Source organism: Notolepis coatsorum, assembly GCF_963971535.1.
Source record: "Notolepis coatsorum genome assembly, chromosome: 3".
Lineage (NCBI taxonomy): Eukaryota > Metazoa > Chordata > Actinopteri > Aulopiformes > Paralepididae > Notolepis > Notolepis coatsorum.
In genome coordinates, this window is record NC_140167.1 from 187,983,649 (window position 1) to 188,005,238 (window position 21,590).

The 21,590-nt window shown below is 44.9% G+C and overlaps 1 protein-coding gene across 1 annotated transcript in view; it reads right to left on the reverse strand.

The window, feature by feature from the left end:
- Positions 1 to 7,738: 7,738 nt before the first annotated feature.
- nalcn (sodium leak channel, non-selective) overlaps positions 7,739 to 21,590 on the reverse strand; it is a gene marked incomplete at both ends in the record, with an annotated part of 382,889 nt that continues 369,037 nt past the window's right edge. The window contains 3 exon segments of the mRNA XM_084311476.1: positions 7,739 to 7,881; positions 15,633 to 15,750; positions 15,892 to 16,041. Coding sequence (XP_084167602.1) covers positions 7,739 to 7,881; positions 15,633 to 15,750; positions 15,892 to 16,041 — 411 coding nt within the window.

The following is a 21,590-nucleotide window of genomic DNA, read 5'->3' on the forward strand; positions in this document are numbered from 1 at the left end:
CACGCCCCCTTCCTGCCGCGCGCCGCGCTCGCCAGCTTCCTGGTCAAGCGCCAAGCTCCTGCCGCGCTATTAAAAAAAGATACCGTTAACTGGAATATGTTGTTGACAGAGCTCTCATATTTGCGAATGCATAAACTATAAAAAAAAATATACCATTAACTGGAATATGTTGTTGACAGAGCTCTCATATTTGCGAATGCATAAACTATTAAAAAAATATACCGTTAACTGGCGGGGAAGAAGAACACTGATAGCGGTGTGTGGACCGTCCTGCGAGCCCCAGGCCACCGTCCCGCGAGCCCCAGACCACCGCCCCGCGAGACCCAGGCCACCGTCCCGCGAGCCACTCATAGCAAATATGAGAGCTCTGTAGCGATTTTGTATTGGTTTGTCATGACAAACCAATTACATAATCCAACATATGTGTAAAGAAACAACATATTCCAGTTAACGGTATATATTTTTTTATGATTCGTTAGCGTATACGCCGTATATTTTTTTAATAGTTTATGCATTCGCAAAATTAATATGAGAGCTCTGTCAACAACATATTCCAGTTAACGGTATATTTTTTTAATAGTTTATGATTCGTTAGCGTATACGGCGTAGTCAATACTTCCATTTCATTGAGGAAGCTGGGAGCGCGGCATTGGCAGGAGCTTGGCGCTTGAAGCTGGCGAGTGCGGCGCGCGGCAGGAAGGGGGCGTGCTAGCGGAGGTCATGTGAGCGTCGTGGCCAATCGGAGGAACCCGGAAACCGAGCGCCGTTGTAGAAAGTATAGACGCATACGGGACACCCTTTGTCCCGTATTTTAAGGTTGCCAGTTTAGTGAGAGAAATAAGCCAGCCGACCTACAAAAACAAGCAAAATTGTGTCCAAAAGTTGCGGAAAATAAACAGACTTGGCAACTCTGGTATGATGGGCGTGCGCTCAGCAGCTCACCGACCAATGAGAATTAGCGCTTTCACGTTGCTAAGAAGAGTTCTGTGCCGTTGTGCCAATCCTCCGTCTGCGCGCTGCGTGATTTCTTTTTGAAGACGCTTTGAAAATGTCTACAGCAGACACTGTGACTCCACCGCGTCCTAAAAAGACAAAACGCCTCCAGAAATACAGACCTGAGTGAGAAGAGGCAAACCACTGGCTTGATAGCATGCGTCAGTGGAGATGGTGCATGGTGGACTGACTGACATCAGACAGCATGCCTCAGGAGAACAATATTCCCGAAATATAAGAACGCAAAGGACCCAAGCACAGGTGTCACAGTTCTTCATAACTGAAACATCTCCTGAGACTGATTCGGTATGGGATATTACATCTTATTTATCTGGTTGTGTTTTTAACTAGATGTCAGTATTTCTATTTACCTGCCCTGGCAGCCAGGAGCCTACTCTTCTTTGCACTTTATTTTTTATTAATCTTTTAATTTGGGTCACACAAGTGTTTTGTTGTATCTTTCAGTAAAAGTGTTCCCAGGCTTTGTTTTTACAGCACTTTATATTCATACAGTATTATGCTCAAGTTGAGGCTATAGTTCAGCCAATTTATTTAAACAATGTTAAATGCAAATAAAGCACTTTAAACTTTAAGTATGACTAAATGCTTTCTTGACTATATATAGTAACTGTTCCAAAATGCATAGATTTCTATGTATTTTAGGGGTTTGGGGGGCTAGCTCTTTTTAATATAAATGTCATAGATTGTTTTATTTAGATTTCATAGATTTCTATGCATTTCAGGAGTTTGGGGGGCTGGCTACGCGCACGCTCGATGATAGGTGTCCCTTATTTCTATTGGTCAAAGGTGGCAACCCTAGTGGGCCGGTGTGTGGGCCGGTGTGTGGGCTGGTGCATCTGAATGTCCCGGGCTGAATTTGTGTCCCAGTCCACCACTGCTTGTTTACCAGAGAGGAGATCCGGTTGGTTGACTTTTTTTATTACATTCATCACCATCGGCGACTCCAGTTCCACCCCGGCCCCAGTCAACCAAGGCGTCCCCCAAGGCTCCGTACTTGGCCCAATCCTATTCACCATCTACATGCTCCCCCTCGGTCAGATCATCCGCCGCCATGGCCTCAACTTCCACTCCTATGCCGACGACACTCAACTCTACCTCTCCACCAAACCATCCACCCATCTCCCCCCACACTCCCTTATCAACTGCCTGCACGAAATAAAAACCTGGATGTCATCTAATTTCCTCAAGCTCAACAACAATAAAACCGAGCTCATGGTTGTGGCACCCAAGGCCCTGCTCCGGAAGGTTGGGGATCTCACCCTCAACATTGACGGCTGCTCCATCTCCCCATCCCCTAAGGTCCGCAACCTGGGCGTTATCCTGGACTCCACCCTTTCCTATCAATCCCATGTAAATTCCCTCACCAAATCCACCTTCTTTCACCTCCGAAACATTTCCAGACTCCGACCATCACTTTCCGACACCACAGCTGAGACCCTCATCCACGCCTTCGTCACCTCCCGCCTGGACTACTGCACCGGGGTCCTGTCCGGGGTCCCAAGCAAAACCCTGGACAGGCTCCAGTATGTTCAAAATTCAGCTGCCAGGGTTCTAACCCGCACCAAACCCTGGCAGCACATCACCCCCATCCTCATCCACTGGCTCCCCATCAAATCCCGCATCACCTACAAAACCCTCCTGCTCACCTACAAATCCCTTCACGCCCTGGCACCTCAGTACCTCACTGACCTCCTCCACCCCTACACTCAGTCACGGTCCCTGCGATCCACGGACACTGGTCAGCTCTCCATCCCCCGAACCAGACTACGGACGTTCGGGGACAGAGCTTTCAGTGTGGCAGCTCCCACCCTCTGGAACTCCCTCCCCGCCGAACTCCGCACCACCCCAACTCTGGACTCATTTAAAAAACTGCTCAAAACCCACCTCTTCAACCTGGCCTTCAACCCCTAACTTTCTCACTATATATGTATATGTTGTGTCTGTCCACTATAATTTTGTTATCTCCCCCCCCCCCCCCCCCCTTATGTAAAGCGACCTTGGGTCCTCTGAAAGGCGCTATATAAAACGAAGTATTATTATTATTATTATTATTATTATTATTATTATTATACATTGGATGCCATTTTGTCACAGGAAAGATTAGCCTCTAGGATGGAACCCAGGTAGGTAATTTCATCTTTCCTTGTGACAATATTGTCACTCACTGTAACTGAGAAGCCGTCGGTCTTGCTTTTCCTCATATCTTCATGTGTGATGCTCTAGCTGGCAAGCAGGTCAAGAAGAGGCTTAAAAAAACAGCATTTAAAAGTGAATTGTATCCTTCGAGTGACATCCTTGAAAATGAAAAATAGTGCTTGGAAAAGTACTTAAAATTCCTTGAATTTCATTTTGCAATGTCTGTGGGAATCCTGATTGAAGTTCAGCATGTGTCCAGCAGATGGCAGTGTTATCCAGGGCAGTGGAGGGACCGCAGCGGTGCAGATGTGTTACACAACATCTGTCCACTCAATTATCTCCTTCGTTAGGCAAATCCTGCTGACAGAAATGTAATTAAATCTCTAAAGATGAATGGTAACACGGCCCACACGGGACTCGGGAGATGGATGAAGTAACCTGGGGAACTGTTGAGACGTGACGAGCCTCTCTGGCTCTGCTGCTCTCAGGCCAACATCCACGACAGGAGCATGCTGGGAACGCACGACAGCGAGATGACCGTGGTGGTGGGAGACACAGAGATGGTTACCGTGGTGATGGATGGAGGGACTTCCTGCCCTGTCCTTCAGGGACGAGTGTGACAGCCTGGTAGGACAGCCTGGCTACAGTCTGGCAACATAATTGTTAATTCTGGAGCTTTTATTATAATATATTTTTTTATATATATATTTTGAAACCTTATTTAATTGTGTTGATATTTTCATGTCTAGCCAGTAACAGTAACATTGTGTATTTTATAGGGTTTAACCCTCTTAACCCTTTGTATCCCAGATCTTCCATATGACGAGGCTTCATAGGAGTGCTGATTTGGGGTCAGTGACCCAAGAACAACAAGATACACTACACCACTAAGGTACCCATGTACATGTCGAAATACTTCCCAAAGGTCAGTGAATACCACGACCACAACACCAGAGGGAGCTCCACAAATCATGTTCAACCCAGATTTGCCACAAACAAGGGTCTAAACACGTTTCGCAATTATGCCACATCAATGTGGAACGCCCTACCCACTGGCCACAGCCGTAAAGAAATGTGAATCCCTACCCACCTTCAAAACCGTTCTCGAAGAGCACCTATACGGGAGGCTGCAATTCGAACCTGGCCCCCATAAATGTCCAAACCCCCCCTCCCACCGTCTCCTAATGTACAGTTTCCTCCCCCTCGTATGTATATATTATCTGGTAGAATCTCTGTTTAACAGTACTGTATATTTGCATATCTTGTATGCCACAAATGTAACAGTATTGTATACCTGTATGTCATGTATTGTCATAAATGTCATGATATATATCTATATATTTATGGCCCCCGTAAAGTTTACAGTTTCCTCCCCCTCATATGTATATATTTTCTGTTAGGATCTCTGTTTAACACTACTGTATATTTGCATATTTTGTATGTCACAAATGTAACAGTAATGTATACCTGTATGTCAGAAATGTCATGATATATATCTGTATGTTGCGTATGTCATTAATTAATGTCATTATGAATTGAAAATGGGGGACCCTAATGTAAACAAGACGAAAGTCTTTCTCTGGTCTGCATCCCCTTAACAATTGTGTGTATTGAGCCATAGTGTATTGTACCCATTCTGCAATCTGTTAATAAAGTTTTCAATCAATCAATCAATCAATCAATCAATCAATCAATCAAAAACACGTCCTCATTCAAACTAACAGAGTGAAGTTGACTCCAGATCAGTGACCTTAGTCAAACTAGACTTTTGCGAGTCTGCAGGTTTCTTGTTTTCATTATAAATATAGTTTTTATGGTATTTCTGTGTTAATAGATCATATACAGGAAAGACACCCGACACAAGTAACACATCAGAATCAAACCCACAATGTTCTAAATACAAGGTATGTGTCTTAGTACACTGATCTACAAAGACATACATAAATGCCACCTCATACTATAGCATCTATACTTATATATTTACATATATATATATATATATATATATATATATATATATATATATATATATATATATATATATATATATATATATATATATATATATATATATATATATATATATATACATTGAACCACTTAAAGCAGCAATGCCAACTGTCTTCAGTTTGTACCTATAGAAGTGCAATTGAGAGGATTTGAACTCAGAACCTCCTGAACACAAGTGTGTAACCATGTAAACATCACCACATCCATAGGCACAGCCAAACAGGCTTAGACAATATGAGATTGCATGAAATAGGATTACAGTACAGTATGTTATAGCTTTGTATATTGATAAGCAGGTTAGCTCGGTGGTTAAAACCAGCTTTTTCCACCTCAGACTCCTGGCCAAGACCAAACCATACCTCTCCCAGAAGGATCTGGAGAGGGTGATCCATGCCTTTATCATGACCGGCTGGATTACTGCAATGCGTTGTATGTCGGCATTGACCAGTTGCTGCTCCGTCGCCTGCATCTGGTACAAAATGCGGCTGCCAGTCTGCTTTCCGGTACCAGGAAACGTGACCACATCACACCAGTTCTGGCTTCTCTCCACTGGCTCCCCGTCCGTTTCCGTATTGATTTTAAACTTTTACAGACTGTTTTTAAAGCACTACACGGGCTGGCTCCACTGTACCTAGCTGAGCTCCTGCATCACCACACCCCATCCAGAGCCCTAAGGTCTGCTGACCAGCTGCTGCTGGAGGTGCCTAGGACCAGGCTTAAAACTAGGGGAGATAGAGACTTTGCTGCTGCTGCCTCCCGGCTCTGGAACAGCCTCCCCCCACATAAGATCTGCCCAGAGGTTTTTAAATCCTTGCTCAAAACACACCTCTTCTCCCTGGCCTTTGACCAGAGCTAGCCCAGCATCTATACATGATGTCCGCTGTCACTCTGCACTTTTTATCCAATTTCCCTGTCTCTTTTTATATTGCACTTTGCCCTTGCTTTCTTATATGTACTGTACTTTACCTTTTTCTGTAATTTTAGTGTATTTTATTGCATTGTATGTGTTTTTATCATGTTGTAAAGCACTTTGGTTTGGCTGTTAGTCATTTGTAAATGTGCTATATAAATAAAACTGACTTGACTTGACTTTCTCTGTATATATGTGTAAACAAATGATAAAGATCCATCTTATCGAATATTTATCTTTATCTTGTGCTCCAATATACATAGTTGCTTAAATTGTAGGTATGCGACCCAACATCTATTTTTGAAGGGTCCCAACAAGTACATGTTTTAAAATATATTGAATGTGTCTGTGATTGTACTGTATGTGAATTCATGTCTTGTTTCCTGGCTACAAGGCAGCCACCAAATGTTATTTGTAATAACTCAGAAAATTCAGACTTTTGCTCATAATTGCCAATTAGGCTTTATTATATTTACTGAATAATTGCTATACAGTATCCAAAGTGATTTATAATTATACATAATTTACAAAATATATTATATTATGCTTTTTTCTTGTTAATTTACACCACACAATCACATAACTTAAGATATAACATATAATTATTTATTACATTCACTGTCATGAACCTATAATATCTTACTTTCATTCGCTTGTTCCACTTCAGAACAAAGACACCTGGATTTACTTTTGATGTTTAAAGTGACATAATGTAGGACAATTTAGCTACAGTATAGATATACAACGAACACTGAGGATCAGAAAAGACGTCACAATAAACATTGTGGACAAAGAGAACGGGGGAAGTGACAACGCTTTGAAATTAACGGGGGAATGGAAACACGAGAGATCAAAGGGATCATTCAAAATTAATTCATATTTGCAAGTCAAATTATCATGTCATATTTTGTCATTCCTTTTTTTATATACAAAGGAATCCATTGATTTAAAGTAGCCTCATTCTAAGCTGTTTTACCAAACGTGACATGATTATTTGACTTGCAAATATGAATTTTTGTTTTGAATTATCCCTTTGATTTCACACATCTCTGTTACCCTTTAAAGAACATCACAGATTGAAACGGCTGCAGAAACAATATTCCGCTTCCAACAGTAGTGACTGCACTGTACACGACAGGTGCAGTACTAGAAAACATGTTTTTGTGTTTCACATTTATTGAATCTTGTCTCCATGGGTGACATTAAGCAGCAGCACATATCGTAGCAGCTTCATAGTTCATATCATACTTCCAGCAGAAGTGGACTCTCCTGTCTGCAGCTTACAGGAGAGACCTTCGCTCGCTCCTAAGAGTCTGCTTCCTTAACACCATAGAAAGACCTTATCTCGCTCCTAAGAGTCTGATTCCTTAACACCATAGAAAAACCTGCATAGAAAAAACCACACATTTGAAATGGCCACAATTCACGCCGAAAACACAACGTGTGAACGAGCGTAGAATTGCAATTGTGTGTAGAAACGGCTGCTGCATGGAGAGCGTCAAATGGATACTCCACTTTATAAATGTTTTCTCCGGCCAGCCCTTGTTAGAAAAAAACGCAAAATGCATACTGTCCCGATATCGGTTGGAGGTGGAGTCCTATCAGACTCCTGGCAGGTGTCCAGGGCCCTCTGCCACAAATAACGAGTGCTTCGCCGCGCATCCCTCTCTAAAGGTCAATGAGGTCGTCGCCGCTCTCGTCGCTCTCCACGGTCAGCTGGCGGGTCCACCACTTCTTCACCTCTGACCCAGAGGAGGCCTCGTCGCTAACAGGATTCATCTTGCACACAATGGACTTGACACTGGTATGACCTGCACAGCACACACAGAGGAGAGACCTGAATTCACAATACCCCACACCAGGGCCCGGTCACTTACCTGACTGACTGACTGACTGACTGACTGACTGACTGACTGACTGACTGACTGACTGACTGACTGACTGACTGACTGACTGACTGACTGACTGACTGACTGACTGACTGACTGACTGACTGACTGACTGACTGACTGACTGACTGACTGACTGACTGACTGACTGACTGACTGACTGACTGACTGACTGACTGACTGACTGACTGACTGACTGACTGACTGACTGACTGACTGACTGACTGACTGACTGACTGACTGACTGACTGACTGACTGACTGACTGACTGACTGACTGACTGACTGACTGACTGACTGACTGACTGACTGACTGACTGACTGACTGACTGACTGACTGACTGACTGACTGACTGACTGACTGACTGACTGACTGACTGACTGACTGACTGACTGACTGACTGACTGACTGACTGACTGACTGACTGACTGACTGACTGACTGACTGACTGACTGACTGACTGACTGACTGACTGACTGACTGACTGACTGACTGACTGACTGACTGACTGACTGACTGACTGACTGACTGACTGACTGACTGACTGACTGACTGACTGACTGACTGACTGACTGACTGACTGACTGACTGACTGACTGACTGACTGACTGACTGACTGACTGACTGACTGACTGACTGACTGACTGACTGACTGACTGACTGACTGACTGACTGACTGACTGACTGACTGACTGACTGACTGACTGACTGACTGACTGACTGACTGACTGACTGACTGACTGACTGACTGACTGACTGACTGACTGACTGACTGACTGACTGACTGACTGACTGACTGACTGACTGACTGACTGACTGACTGACTGACTGACTGACTGACTGACTGACTGACTGACTGACTGACTGACTGACTGACTGACTGACTGACTGACTGACTGACTGACTGACTGACTGACTGACTGACTGACTGACTGACTGACTGACTGACTGACTGACTGACTGACTGACTGACTGACTGACTGACTGACTGACTGACTGACTGACTGACTGACTGACTGACTGACTGACTGACTGACTGACTGACTGACTGACTGACTGACTGACTGACTGACTGACTGACTGACTGACTGACTGACTGACTGACTGACTGACTGACTGACTGACTGACTGACTGACTGACTGACTGACTGACTGACTGACTGACTGACTGACTGACTGACTGACTGACTGACTGACTGACTGACTGACTGACTGACTGACTGACTGACTGACTGACTGACTGACTGACTGACTGACTGACTGACTGACTGACTGACTGACTGACTGACTGACTGACTGACTGACTGACTGACTGACTGACTGACTGACTGACTGACTGACTGACTGACTGACTGACTGACTGACTGACTGACTGACTGACTGACTGACTGACTGACTGACTGACTGACTGACTGACTGACTGACTGACTGACTGACTGACTGACTGACTGACTGACTGACTGACTGACTGACTGACTGACTGACTGACTGACTGACTGACTGACTGACTGACTGACTGACTGACTGACTGACTGACTGACTGACTGACTGACTGACTGACTGACTGACTGACTGACTGACTGACTGACTGACTGACTGACTGACTGACTGACTGACTGACTGACTGACTGACTGACTGACTGACTGACTGACTGACTGACTGACTGACTGACTGACTGACTGACTGACTGACTGACTGACTGACTGACTGACTGACTGACTGACTGACTGACTGACTGACTGACTGACTGACTGACTGACTGACTGACTGACTGACTGACTGACTGACTGACTGACTGACTGACTGACTGACTGACTGACTGACTGACTGACTGACTGACTGACTGACTGACTGACTGACTGACTGACTGACTGACTGACTGACTGACTGACTGACTGACTGACTGACTGACTGACTGACTGACTGACTGACTGACTGACTGACTGACTGACTGACTGACTGACTGACTGACTGACTGACTGACTGACTGACTGACTGACTGACTGACTGACTGACTGACTGACTGACTGACTGACTGACTGACTGACTGACTGACTGACTGACTGACTGACTGACTGACTGACTGACTGACTGACTGACTGACTGACTGACTGACTGACTGACTGACTGACTGACTGACTGACTGACTGACTGACTGACTGACTGACTGACTGACTGACTGACTGACTGACTGACTGACTGACTGACTGACTGACTGACTGACTGACTGACTGACTGACTGACTGACTGACTGACTGACTGACTGACTGACTGACTGACTGACTGACTGACTGACTGACTGACTGACTGACTGACTGACTGACTGACTGACTGACTGACTGACTGACTGACTGACTGACTGACTGACTGACTGACTGACTGACTGACTGACTGACTGACTGACTGACTGACTGACTGACTGACTGACTGACTGACTGACTGACTGACTGACTGACTGACTGACTGACTGACTGACTGACTGACTGACTGACTGACTGACTGACTGACTGACTGACTGACTGACTGACTGACTGACTGACTGACTGACTGACTGACTGACTGACTGACTGACTGACTGACTGACTGACTGACTGACTGACTGACTGACTGACTGACTGACTGACTGACTGACTGACTGACTGACTGACTGACTGACTGACTGACTGACTGACTGACTGACTGACTGACTGACTGACTGACTGACTGACTGACTGACTGACTGACTGACTGACTGACTGACTGACTGACTGACTGACTGACTGACTGACTGACTGACTGACTGACTGACTGACTGACTGACTGACTGACTGACTGACTGACTGACTGACTGACTGACTGACTGACTGACTGACTGACTGACTGACTGACTGACTGACTGACTGACTGACTGACTGACTGACTGACTGACTGACTGACTGACTGACTGACTGACTGACTGACTGACTGACTGACTGACTGACTGACTGACTGACTGACTGACTGACTGACTGACTGACTGACTGACTGACTGACTGACTGACTGACTGACTGACTGACTGACTGACTGACTGACTGACTGACTGACTGACTGACTGACTGACTGACTGACTGACTGACTGACTGACTGACTGACTGACTGACTGACTGACTGACTGACTGACTGACTGACTGACTGACTGACTGACTGACTGACTGACTGACTGACTGACTGACTGACTGACTGACTGACTGACTGACTGACTGACTGACTGACTGACTGACTGACTGACTGACTGACTGACTGACTGACTGACTGACTGACTGACTGACTGACTGACTGACTGACTGACTGACTGACTGACTGACTGACTGACTGACTGACTGACTGACTGACTGACTGACTGACTGACTGACTGACTGACTGACTGACTGACTGACTGACTGACTGACTGACTGACTGACTGACTGACTGACTGACTGACTGACTGACTGACTGACTGACTGACTGACTGACTGACTGACTGACTGACTGACTGACTGACTGACTGACTGACTGACTGACTGACTGACTGACTGACTGACTGACTGACTGACTGACTGACTGACTGACTGACTGACTGACTGACTGACTGACTGACTGACTGACTGACTGACTGACTGACTGACTGACTGACTGACTGACTGACTGACTGACTGACTGACTGACTGACTGACTGACTGACTGACTGACTGACTGACTGACTGACTGACTGACTGACTGACTGACTGACTGACTGACTGACTGACTGACTGACTGACTGACTGACTGACTGACTGACTGACTGACTGACTGACTGACTGACTGACTGACTGACTGACTGACTGACTGACTGACTGACTGACTGACTGACTGACTGACTGACTGACTGACTGACTGACTGACTGACTGACTGACTGACTGACTGACTGACTGACTGACTGACTGACTGACTGACTGACTGACTGACTGACTGACTGACTGACTGACTGACTGACTGACTGACTGACTGACTGACTGACTGACTGACTGACTGACTGACTGACTGACTGACTGACTGACTGACTGACTGACTGACTGACTGACTGACTGACTGACTGACTGACTGACTGACTGACTGACTGACTGACTGACTGACTGACTGACTGACTGACTGACTGACTGACTGACTGACTGACTGACTGACTGACTGACTGACTGACTGACTGACTGACTGACTGACTGACTGACTGACTGACTGACTGACTGACTGACTGACTGACTGACTGACTGGGTGAACGACTCCCCAATCGTTGAAACAGTAGTGTTGTAGCTACTGACCAGAGCATCCGAGTCCCTGGAGCTGCACAAACTCTAGATAACAGCATAGTTTGTACAACAGCGGACCTCACAAACAAAATGGCAACTTTGGTTGAGACAAAATAAAGCAAGATGCACGTTAACTTAGCACAGCAGTGTAGTGCATTTCTGACTAGCTAACGTGCATCGTCTGAGACTTATTATCGGTCACTTGCATTGGATGAATTCATTAGTAATTTCATTACTTTGGTCTCTTTTGCATCGGATGCTAGCTGCTAATGTTAGCTTTGCCTAGTAGTACTGGGCGCCTTTAGCTTAGCTTAAGTTAGTGATGGTGACGGATGCTTGCTGCTAACGTTAGCTTTGCCTAGTAGTACTGGTCGCCTTTAGCTTAGCTTAAGTTAGTGATGGTGACGGATGCTAGCTGCTAACATTAGCTTTGTCTAGTAGTACTGGCCGCCTTTAGCTTAGCTTAAGTTAGTGATGGTGACGGATGCTTGCTGCTAACATTATCTTTGCCTAGTAGTACTGGGCGCCTTTAGCTTAGCTTAAGTTAGTGATGGTGACGGATGCTTGCTGCTAACGTTAGCTTTGCCTAGTAGTACTGGGCACCTTTAGCTTAGCTTAAGTTAGTGATGGTGACGGATGCTAGCTGCTAACGTTACCTTTGCCTAGTAGTACTGGGCGCCTTTAGCTTAGTTTAAGTTAGTGATGGTGACGGATGCTAGCTGCTAACGTTAGCACCAGCAGGCCACATAATTCTGTAACATGTATCAATTCATTGTCAATTTTATAGCATGGCTTTCTTTTGCATCTTAGCAGCAAAGCACACAGGGTTATGTGGTGGGTGGTTGTGGTGCTTTCGTGGCTCAACCTTTGCTAGCCAGTAGCCTCCAAACTGTAGTGCATCAAGTACCACTGAGTGTTAGACAGGATCAGGGCCGCCTCAGGGGGTGTGCGAGCAGTGCGGTCGCACAGGGCCTCGCGGGAAGGGGGGCCTCGCACAATTTTTTTTTTTTTTTTTTTTTTTTGCGAGGCCCCCCTTCCCGCGAGGCCCTTTTTCATCACATACCTAAAATCTAGTTTTGCTTATATGCTTATATATTTCACATTAGACACGTTCCTGGCTCTGAGGCTCTGCAGGCAGCAGAATTGGTTTCAATGAGGGGAGGGGTTACAGCCAGGTAGCGTCTGTTGAGTTCATTGTGTGTGTCTGTGTGGCGTCTCTACATTTCGTAGCCGCATTTCTGCAGACCCCTCCTGATTGGTTGAACTCCATTTCTGCAGACCCCTCTCTGATTGGTTGAGCGTGCGCATGCGCATGAGCCGCGACAAGCTCCTCCAGAAACTCCAGAGGAAACTCTGTTAAGCTCCAGAGAGAGAGGCTGAAAACCCACAGTTCTTGCCCGACGGATGGGAGCGAATCCCGGTTCCGAGGTTTCTGATGACTACCCCCAAAACATGGAGGTCGCGAACGCAATTTATACGCATGGAAGTATTGATTACGCCATAACGAATCATTAAAAAAATATACCGTTAACTGGAATATGTTGTGTGTGCCTTTCTGAATATGATTTGGGAGGGTTATAATAGAAGAAAGACAGTGTAAACAATATAACGTTATGTGAATAAACTGACTGACTGACTGACTGACTGACTGACTGACTGACTGACTGACTGACTGACTGACTGACTGACTGACTGACTGACTGACTGACTGACTGACTGACTGACTGACTGACTGACTGACTGACTGACTGACTGACTGACTGGGTGAACGACTCCCCAATCATTGAAACATGGAGTTCAACCAATCAGAGAGGGGTCTGCAGAAATGCGGCTACGAAATGTAGAGATACGTCTCTGCTGCGTCTCTACATTTCGTAGCCGCATTTCTGCAGACCCCTCTCTGATTGGTTGAACTCTATTTCTGCAGACCCCTCTCTGATTGGTTGAGCGAAGCCCCTCTATGATTGGTTGAGCGTCATGTGAGCGAAGCCCCTCTCTGATTGGTTTAGCTTGTCACGCGGTAAAAAGCGGATGTAATGTTATCATATCAAGAAGATAAGCAGAAATGTACTACCAGATTCGCGTATAACGTTATTTATTTCCTGTGACTTCGCGGTTTATTCATAACGTTATGCACATTTCACAACACAGCCAGCTGTTAGAAACTGTACATTGTAACATTATATAACATAACGTTATGTTATTTTGCGGTTATTTTGCGGTTTATTCACATAATGTTATATTGTTTACACTGTCTTTCTTCTATTATAACCCTCCCAAATCATATTCAGAAAGTATCACAGAGACTTCTATTGACCAAGGAATTAGTTATTATTTCGCGGTTTATTCACATAACGTTATATTGTTTACACTGTCTTTTTTCTATTATAACCCTCCCAAATCATATTCAGAAAGTATCACAGAGACTTCTATTGACCAAGGAATTAGTTATTATTTCGCGGTTTATTCACATAATGTTATATTGTTTACACTGTCTTTCTTCTATTATAACCCTCCCAAATCATATTCAGAAAGGCACACACAACATATTCCAGTTAACGGTATATTTTTTTAATGATTCGTTATGGCGTAATCAATACTTCCATGCGTATAAATTGGGGGGGGGGGGGGGGGGGGGCTCGCGTTTAAATCTCGCACAGGGCCTCGAATTTCTCCCAGGCGGCCCTGGACAGGATACATGGTACACTCATAGTTGTTTGAATTAATCATACATATATCGCCATTCCCCACTGGCATGTGTCCGGGTCTGGCTTTAACTAGACTTTCCTACTCTTGTTTTTCTCCAAGTGAGGTCATATTAATTGATATAAAGTCATGGATTTGTGCCAGGCTGAGCACAAAATATTATATAATAGCTGACAAGAAATACACTTGGGCCCAAGCTGTTCTCCTGGCAATGGAATTCTTCAGGAAAAGGGGATATATACCGCACTACGCCAATTACAGGGGAAGTGACTGCAGATACTGTATGAAAAAGTTAGATAGACAGATTCACAGACACACAGGTAAGAAACAGATAGAAACAGATACAGACAGCAGATAGACAGAAACAGAGACATACACATAGACAGATTAGCATAGTCAAGACACACAGGTCTGACAGACTACAGACCGAAAGATAGATAGAAACAGATAGAGAGACAGTCAGACATTCATACAGTATACGATATAGTCAGATACAGACAGATGGGCAGATAAAAACAGAGACAGACTGATAGACACATAGACAGATTGACATAGTCAAGACACACAGGTCTGACAGATTGATAGAAACAAATAGAGAGACACCCCCTACCCATAGAGAGACAGACAGATAGCGAGACAAACGGAGAGACAGACAGACAGAGAGACAAACAGGGGTCTGGTGACCTGCAGGCAGCCTCCACTGGCCCAGCTTCCTCTGCGGTCGTCCCCCCAGGTCGGACGAGTCCTGCCTGTAGCCCCCTCTGTCTGAGAGCGTGGGGCTGAGCAGCTGCTGGAGACCACTCTGCACACAGAGAGCACAGAGCAACACAACACGCCCGGGTTTAACCACCACAGCAGCAGCAGCTTACCTGCAGATTACAACAACCACAATATGATTTACATCAAGCTGTGATGAGCGTGTGTGTGAGCGTGTGTGCTGTACCTCAGGCTGAGAGGGGTTGTCCTGGCTGTTAGCGGTGTGTTCGTCGCTGGGTACAGTAGTCTCTATACTGGGCGGGTTGAGGAAGCGGCTCAGCTCCTGCTGCTGGCTCTCTCTCAGACTGTGGATGATGCTGCATGACTGCTGCTGCTTCTGCACGCACACACACACACACACACACACACACACACACACACACACACACACACACACACACACACACACACACACACACACACACACACACACACACACACACACACACACACACACACACATACACACACACAAACACACACACACACACACACATGGGGTGAGTGCATATGTGCGCGTGTGTCTAGTTCTTTGCGTGCATCATTACTTGTGTGGAGTAGAATGAGTGTGTGTTTATTTGGCAAGTGTGTGTGTGTGTGTGTGTGTGTGTGTGTGTGTGTGTGTGTGTGTGTGTGTGTGTGTGTGTGTGTGTGTGTGTGTGTGTGTGTGTGTGTGTGTGTGTGTGTGTGTGTGTGTGTGTGTGTGTGTGTGTGTGTGTGTGTGTGTGTGTGTCCTTGTCACACACCTTTGTGTGCATTAGTACTTGTGTGGATTACAATGGCTACATGTTTGTGTGTGTTCCACTAACAGTGTTGTAACAGTAAATCAAGTGTTGACAGTTGTCAAGTCCCTCTTTATGCCGAAACATGCTGTTTTCTAGAGCCAGATATATTGATTACAATACTCTGCATATATTGACTGTGAATGGGTCTAACATTAAAAGAGTTACAAACAACATATACATATCTTTGCATCTGACTCAATGGGAAATTTACATTTAAAAAATGTAGTTTTGTCAGAGTCATACAAGTGAATAATTGCTAAGGTATATTTTCATAACTGAATAAACAGCTGAATGGAACACTGTTTGAAGCTAGAAAGTCGTTTACAAAGGTAGGGCCCACAATTTTGTTAACAAACATATGTTTGGTTCACAGTGCCTACAAATATTTCGTTTTCATTTATGATAACATAAGATGAACAGTAAATGTCTTTGCAGGCTCTGTAAACAACCCCCCTTCCCCCGACACTGAATAGTGCACCTTTAAATACCATTAGACATGGTCAGTCAACCGCAGTAAACAAATTGGCTTATTGTACAGAAACAGAACCAGCTTCCCAGTGACTAGTAGGATGTTTTCCTTTTGGATGAGGTTCCTCTGCCTTCTCTGCAGAAGAGACGTACTAAACATCGGCATTTGTTTACCTATAAAGCCCTTATTGGAAAACGAACCACCTTAAACCTGGAACTTTGGGCCCCATCTAACTCACTCAAATGAGTGTCTTGAGCTTCAGGTCCTCAGTCTGTTCTGAATTAGAGAAGTAGTCTTTTTAAGTTGTAGTGCTCCAGAGACGCAACGATCTTCAACACACACTAAAGATCTGTACATAACCTTGTAACCTTTTAGACAGTTTAGAACCGTGAACACAAACCACTCCATTTCAGTATGTAACTGTTTAAGTCATTATTTATTACTTTATTACAATGCAGGGGTAGAACTCAAGTGCAGGACGAAGGAGGCAGTAGAAGGTTCGATGGGTGTTTAATTGACGTAGTCTCCAATAATACAGTTCAGTAACAAAATTATTTGCTTAGTTAAGGCACTGGAGAGCAGCAAAAAAAAATAAAAAAAGACTTACCTCTAAGTCAAATAGTACATTATCAACCATGAACAGAGAACATCTAACAGTATACACTGACAATGGAGCAGCACAGAGAACTCAAAACACACAGGGAAAATGAGAACACGAGAAACAGAGAGAGAGAGAGAGAGAGAGAGAGAGAGAGAGAGAGAGAGAGAGAGAGAGAGAGAGAGAGAGAGAGAGAGAGAGAGAGAGAGAGAGAGAGAGAGAGAGAGAGAGAGAGAGAGAGAGAGAGAGAGAGAGAGAGAGAGAGAGAGAGAGAGAGAGAGAGAGAGAGAGGGGCAGAGACAAGGAGAGAGAAGAGAGACATAGAGAAGGGCAGTCCATGGCCTGGCAGGAGAGGCAGCAGGAAGGGCCAAGCAGCAAGGATAGGAGGATAATGGAGGAGACTGGGGCAAGGGAGCTCCACAGGGACAACAGGAGCAGAGAGCTCTACTGAACAACAGGAGCAGGGAGCTCTACTGAACAACAGGAGCAGGAAGCTCTACTGAACAACAGGAGCAGGGAGCTCTAGTGAACAACAGGAGGAGCAGGGGTTCCTCAAAAACAGTGCCATGGGTAGCTGAACTCAAAGCACCTTTACTTGGGGCAGCTGAACTCAAAGCACCTTTACTTGGGGCAGCTGAACCTGAAGGGTCTTGGCTAGGGGCAGCTGAACCTGAAGCGTCTTGGCTATAGGCAGCTGGACCTGACGCATCTTGTCTATAGGCAGCTGGACCTGACGCATCTTGGCTAGGGGCAGCTGAACCTGAAGCGTCTTGGCTATAGGCAGCTGGACCTGAAGCATCTTGGCTAGGGTTAGCTGGACCTGAAGCGTCTTGGCTAGGGCAGCTGAACCTGAAGCGTCTTGTCTATAGGCAGCTGAACCTGAAGCGTCTTGTCTATAGGCAGCTGGACCTGATGCGTCTTGTCTATAGGCAGCTGGACCTGAAGCGTCTTGGCTAGGGTCAGCTGAACCTGAAGCGTCTTGGCTAGGGGCAGCTGAACCTGAAGCGTCTTGTCTATATGCAGCTGGACCTGATGCGTCTTGTCTATAGGCAGCTGAACCTGAAGTGTCTTGTCTATAGGCAGCTGGACCTGAAGCGTCTTGGCTATAGGCAGCTGAACCTGACGCGTCTTGGCTATAGGCAGCTGAACCTGACGCGTCTTGGCTATAGGCAGCTGAACCTGAAGCGTCTTGGCTATAGGCAGCTGGACCTGAAGCGTCTTGGCTATAGGCAGCTGAACCTGAAGCGTATTGTCTATAGGCAGCTGAACCTGAAGCGTCTTCGCTAGGGGCAAGACAATGCAATTGCAAGGTCAGCCGAGGGCTCAGGAACGGCCTGGACCAATGTAGTTGCACTGGGCAGTGGAGATTCAGTGGTGATGAACAGTGGAGATTCAGTGGCACTGGGCAGTGGAGATTCAGTGGTGATGAACAGTGGAGATTCAGTGGTTCTGGGCAGTGGAGATTCAGTGGCACTGGGCAGTGGAGATTCAGTGGCACTTGGCAGTGGAGATTCAGTGCTGCTGGGCAGTGGAGATTCAGTTGTGATGAACAGTGGAGATTCAGTGGCACTGGGCAGTGGAGATTCAGTGCTGCTGGGCAGTGGAGATTCAGTTGCACTGGGCAGTGGAGATTCAGTGGCTTTGGGCAGTGGAGATTCAGTGGTTCTGGGCAGTGGAGATTCAGTTGCACTGGGCAGTGGAGATTCAGTGGCTCTGGGCAGTGGAGATTCAGTGGTTCTGGGCAGTGGAGATTCAGTGGTTCTGGGTAGTGGAGATTCAGTGGTTCTGGGCAGTGGAGATTCAGTGGTTCTGGGCAGTGGAGATTCAGTGGTTCTGGGCAGTGGAGATTCAGTGGTTCTGGGCAGTGGAGATTCAGTGGTTCTGGGTTGCTGGAACAACCTTCGTTGGTTCCATACTGGCCAGGGACATGATGCTAGCAGTAATGCTGACTGTAAATATAGTGCTAGCAGTAGTACTGACTGTAGATATGATGCTAGTAGTAGCAGTAATACTGGCTGTAGGTAGGATAGCAATGTACAATAACTCTGTATACACTGTATATATATATATATATATAATATTAGGGCTGTCCCCGACTAAGGATTTGGATGGTCGACTATGATTGGCCAAAATTTGCCGTTAGATTGGCCGACAATATTTTTTGTTTTTTTTATAATATAAAAAAAATTATCGTTCCATTTGGGCTGTGTTCATTAGATGGGTGAAATCCTCTTTCAGTGCCTCTGTGCCTGTTTTCGTAGGCAGTTAGCCTCTGGTATGCGTGCCATTAGCGTTAGCCACGCTTCTAGGCCTCTTTTCTTTTGGAAAGAATGTAAAAAAATTAAAATTAAAAATATTTATAAATATATTATATTTTTTATATATTCGACTAAGAGGGTGGCCAGTCAACTACGGCTCCTTTCGACTGATCAGTCGACTAATCGACTAATATGGGTCAGCCCTAATATATATATATATATATATATATATATATATATATATATATATATATATATATATATATATATATATATATATATAATATATATTAGAGCTGGGTCGTTAACGGCGTTAACGTGCTGCGTTAACGCGATACTATTATCGCGCGATAATATAATTAACGCATTAATCTAAAAAAATAAAAAATAAAATAAAACACTTTTTTTTTGTTTACATTTTTTTTTTTACCTTTATTTACCCAGGGTAGGTTCGCTGAGCACAGATGCTCTTTTTCAGGAACGCCCTGCTTCACATTCACACAGTTCCATTCACACCTGGGAGCTGCCCAGTACAACCACAGTTGACACCATTGGCCACTGAGCAACTCCACTGGAGCAGTTGATTTGCATTGGCACTCAACGGGAAAAATATTATAGGCACTATAAGTAGACATCGCTACATAAAACAAGCTGGTCTGCCTGAGTGACTGGTGGAAGAAGGAGACATAGAGATTGGACTGATTGAGTCAAGCCATGTCACATAGTTCAAGTTTGAAATGCTTCTTTCTGTTTTGCTCCTGAGAGTGTGCTAGATACTGTACTGGTAATATTATTTATTTGTGTTAACTTCTGAATAAAACAACTTATTAAACACAAGTACATCTTATTGAACATTATTTTGATATTTCATTACCAATTATCATAGCAAAACTGCTTTTTCAAACAGTCTGTAATGCATTTTGGAAACGGGAGATGGGCTCATGGTGTAATGAGAAACATAAGGAGGAAAGAAAAAGTAAGGACTTACTTCTGGTCATTATTTGTGTAGAACACACATATTTTGAATGCCTTCGGCATTTTTTTTAAATTTTTTTTTAGCCATTTTAATCTAGATTAATCTAGATTAAATCCAGGATTGCAGATAGATTAATCTAGATTAAAAAAATTAATCTATGCCCACCTCTAGCATGTCATACTGTATATACACATATACACATATACACACATATCATATGACACACTGTATATTACTATGTTACTTTGCACTGTGGTTAGATGCCAACTTTTTTCCATTGTACTGTACTTGTGCTGTGCAATGACAATACATTTTAATCTAATGCTAGTAGTAGCAGTAGTGCTGGCTGTAGATATGGGGAGTAGAGGCCATGCTAACTTGCTGGTGACTAGTTCTCTGGTGGCTAACTTGCTGGTGATTAGTTCTCTGGTGGCTAGCCGGCTGGAGAAGCAGCTACCGGCTATCTCGCTGCAGGTGTTAATGAGGCCCTGAGCGGTGCTAGTCACCTCACCATGTTCGTCCACTGGGTCCACAACTGGCTGGTCCATTCTGTTACAATGCAGGGGTAGGACTCAAGTGCAGGACGAAGGAGGCAGTGGAAGGTTCCAAGGGTGTTTAATTTAAGTAGTCTCCAAAAATAATACAGTTCAGTGACAAAAAGTCAAACATAAAAAAAACATGAACTTCCTCAATTAACGCACCGGAGCGGTAAAAGCAAACAAAGGTAAGGAAGGACTTACATCAAACATGAAGAGGCAAAACATGACATCTAACAGTATACACTGAATAGTAGACAGTGG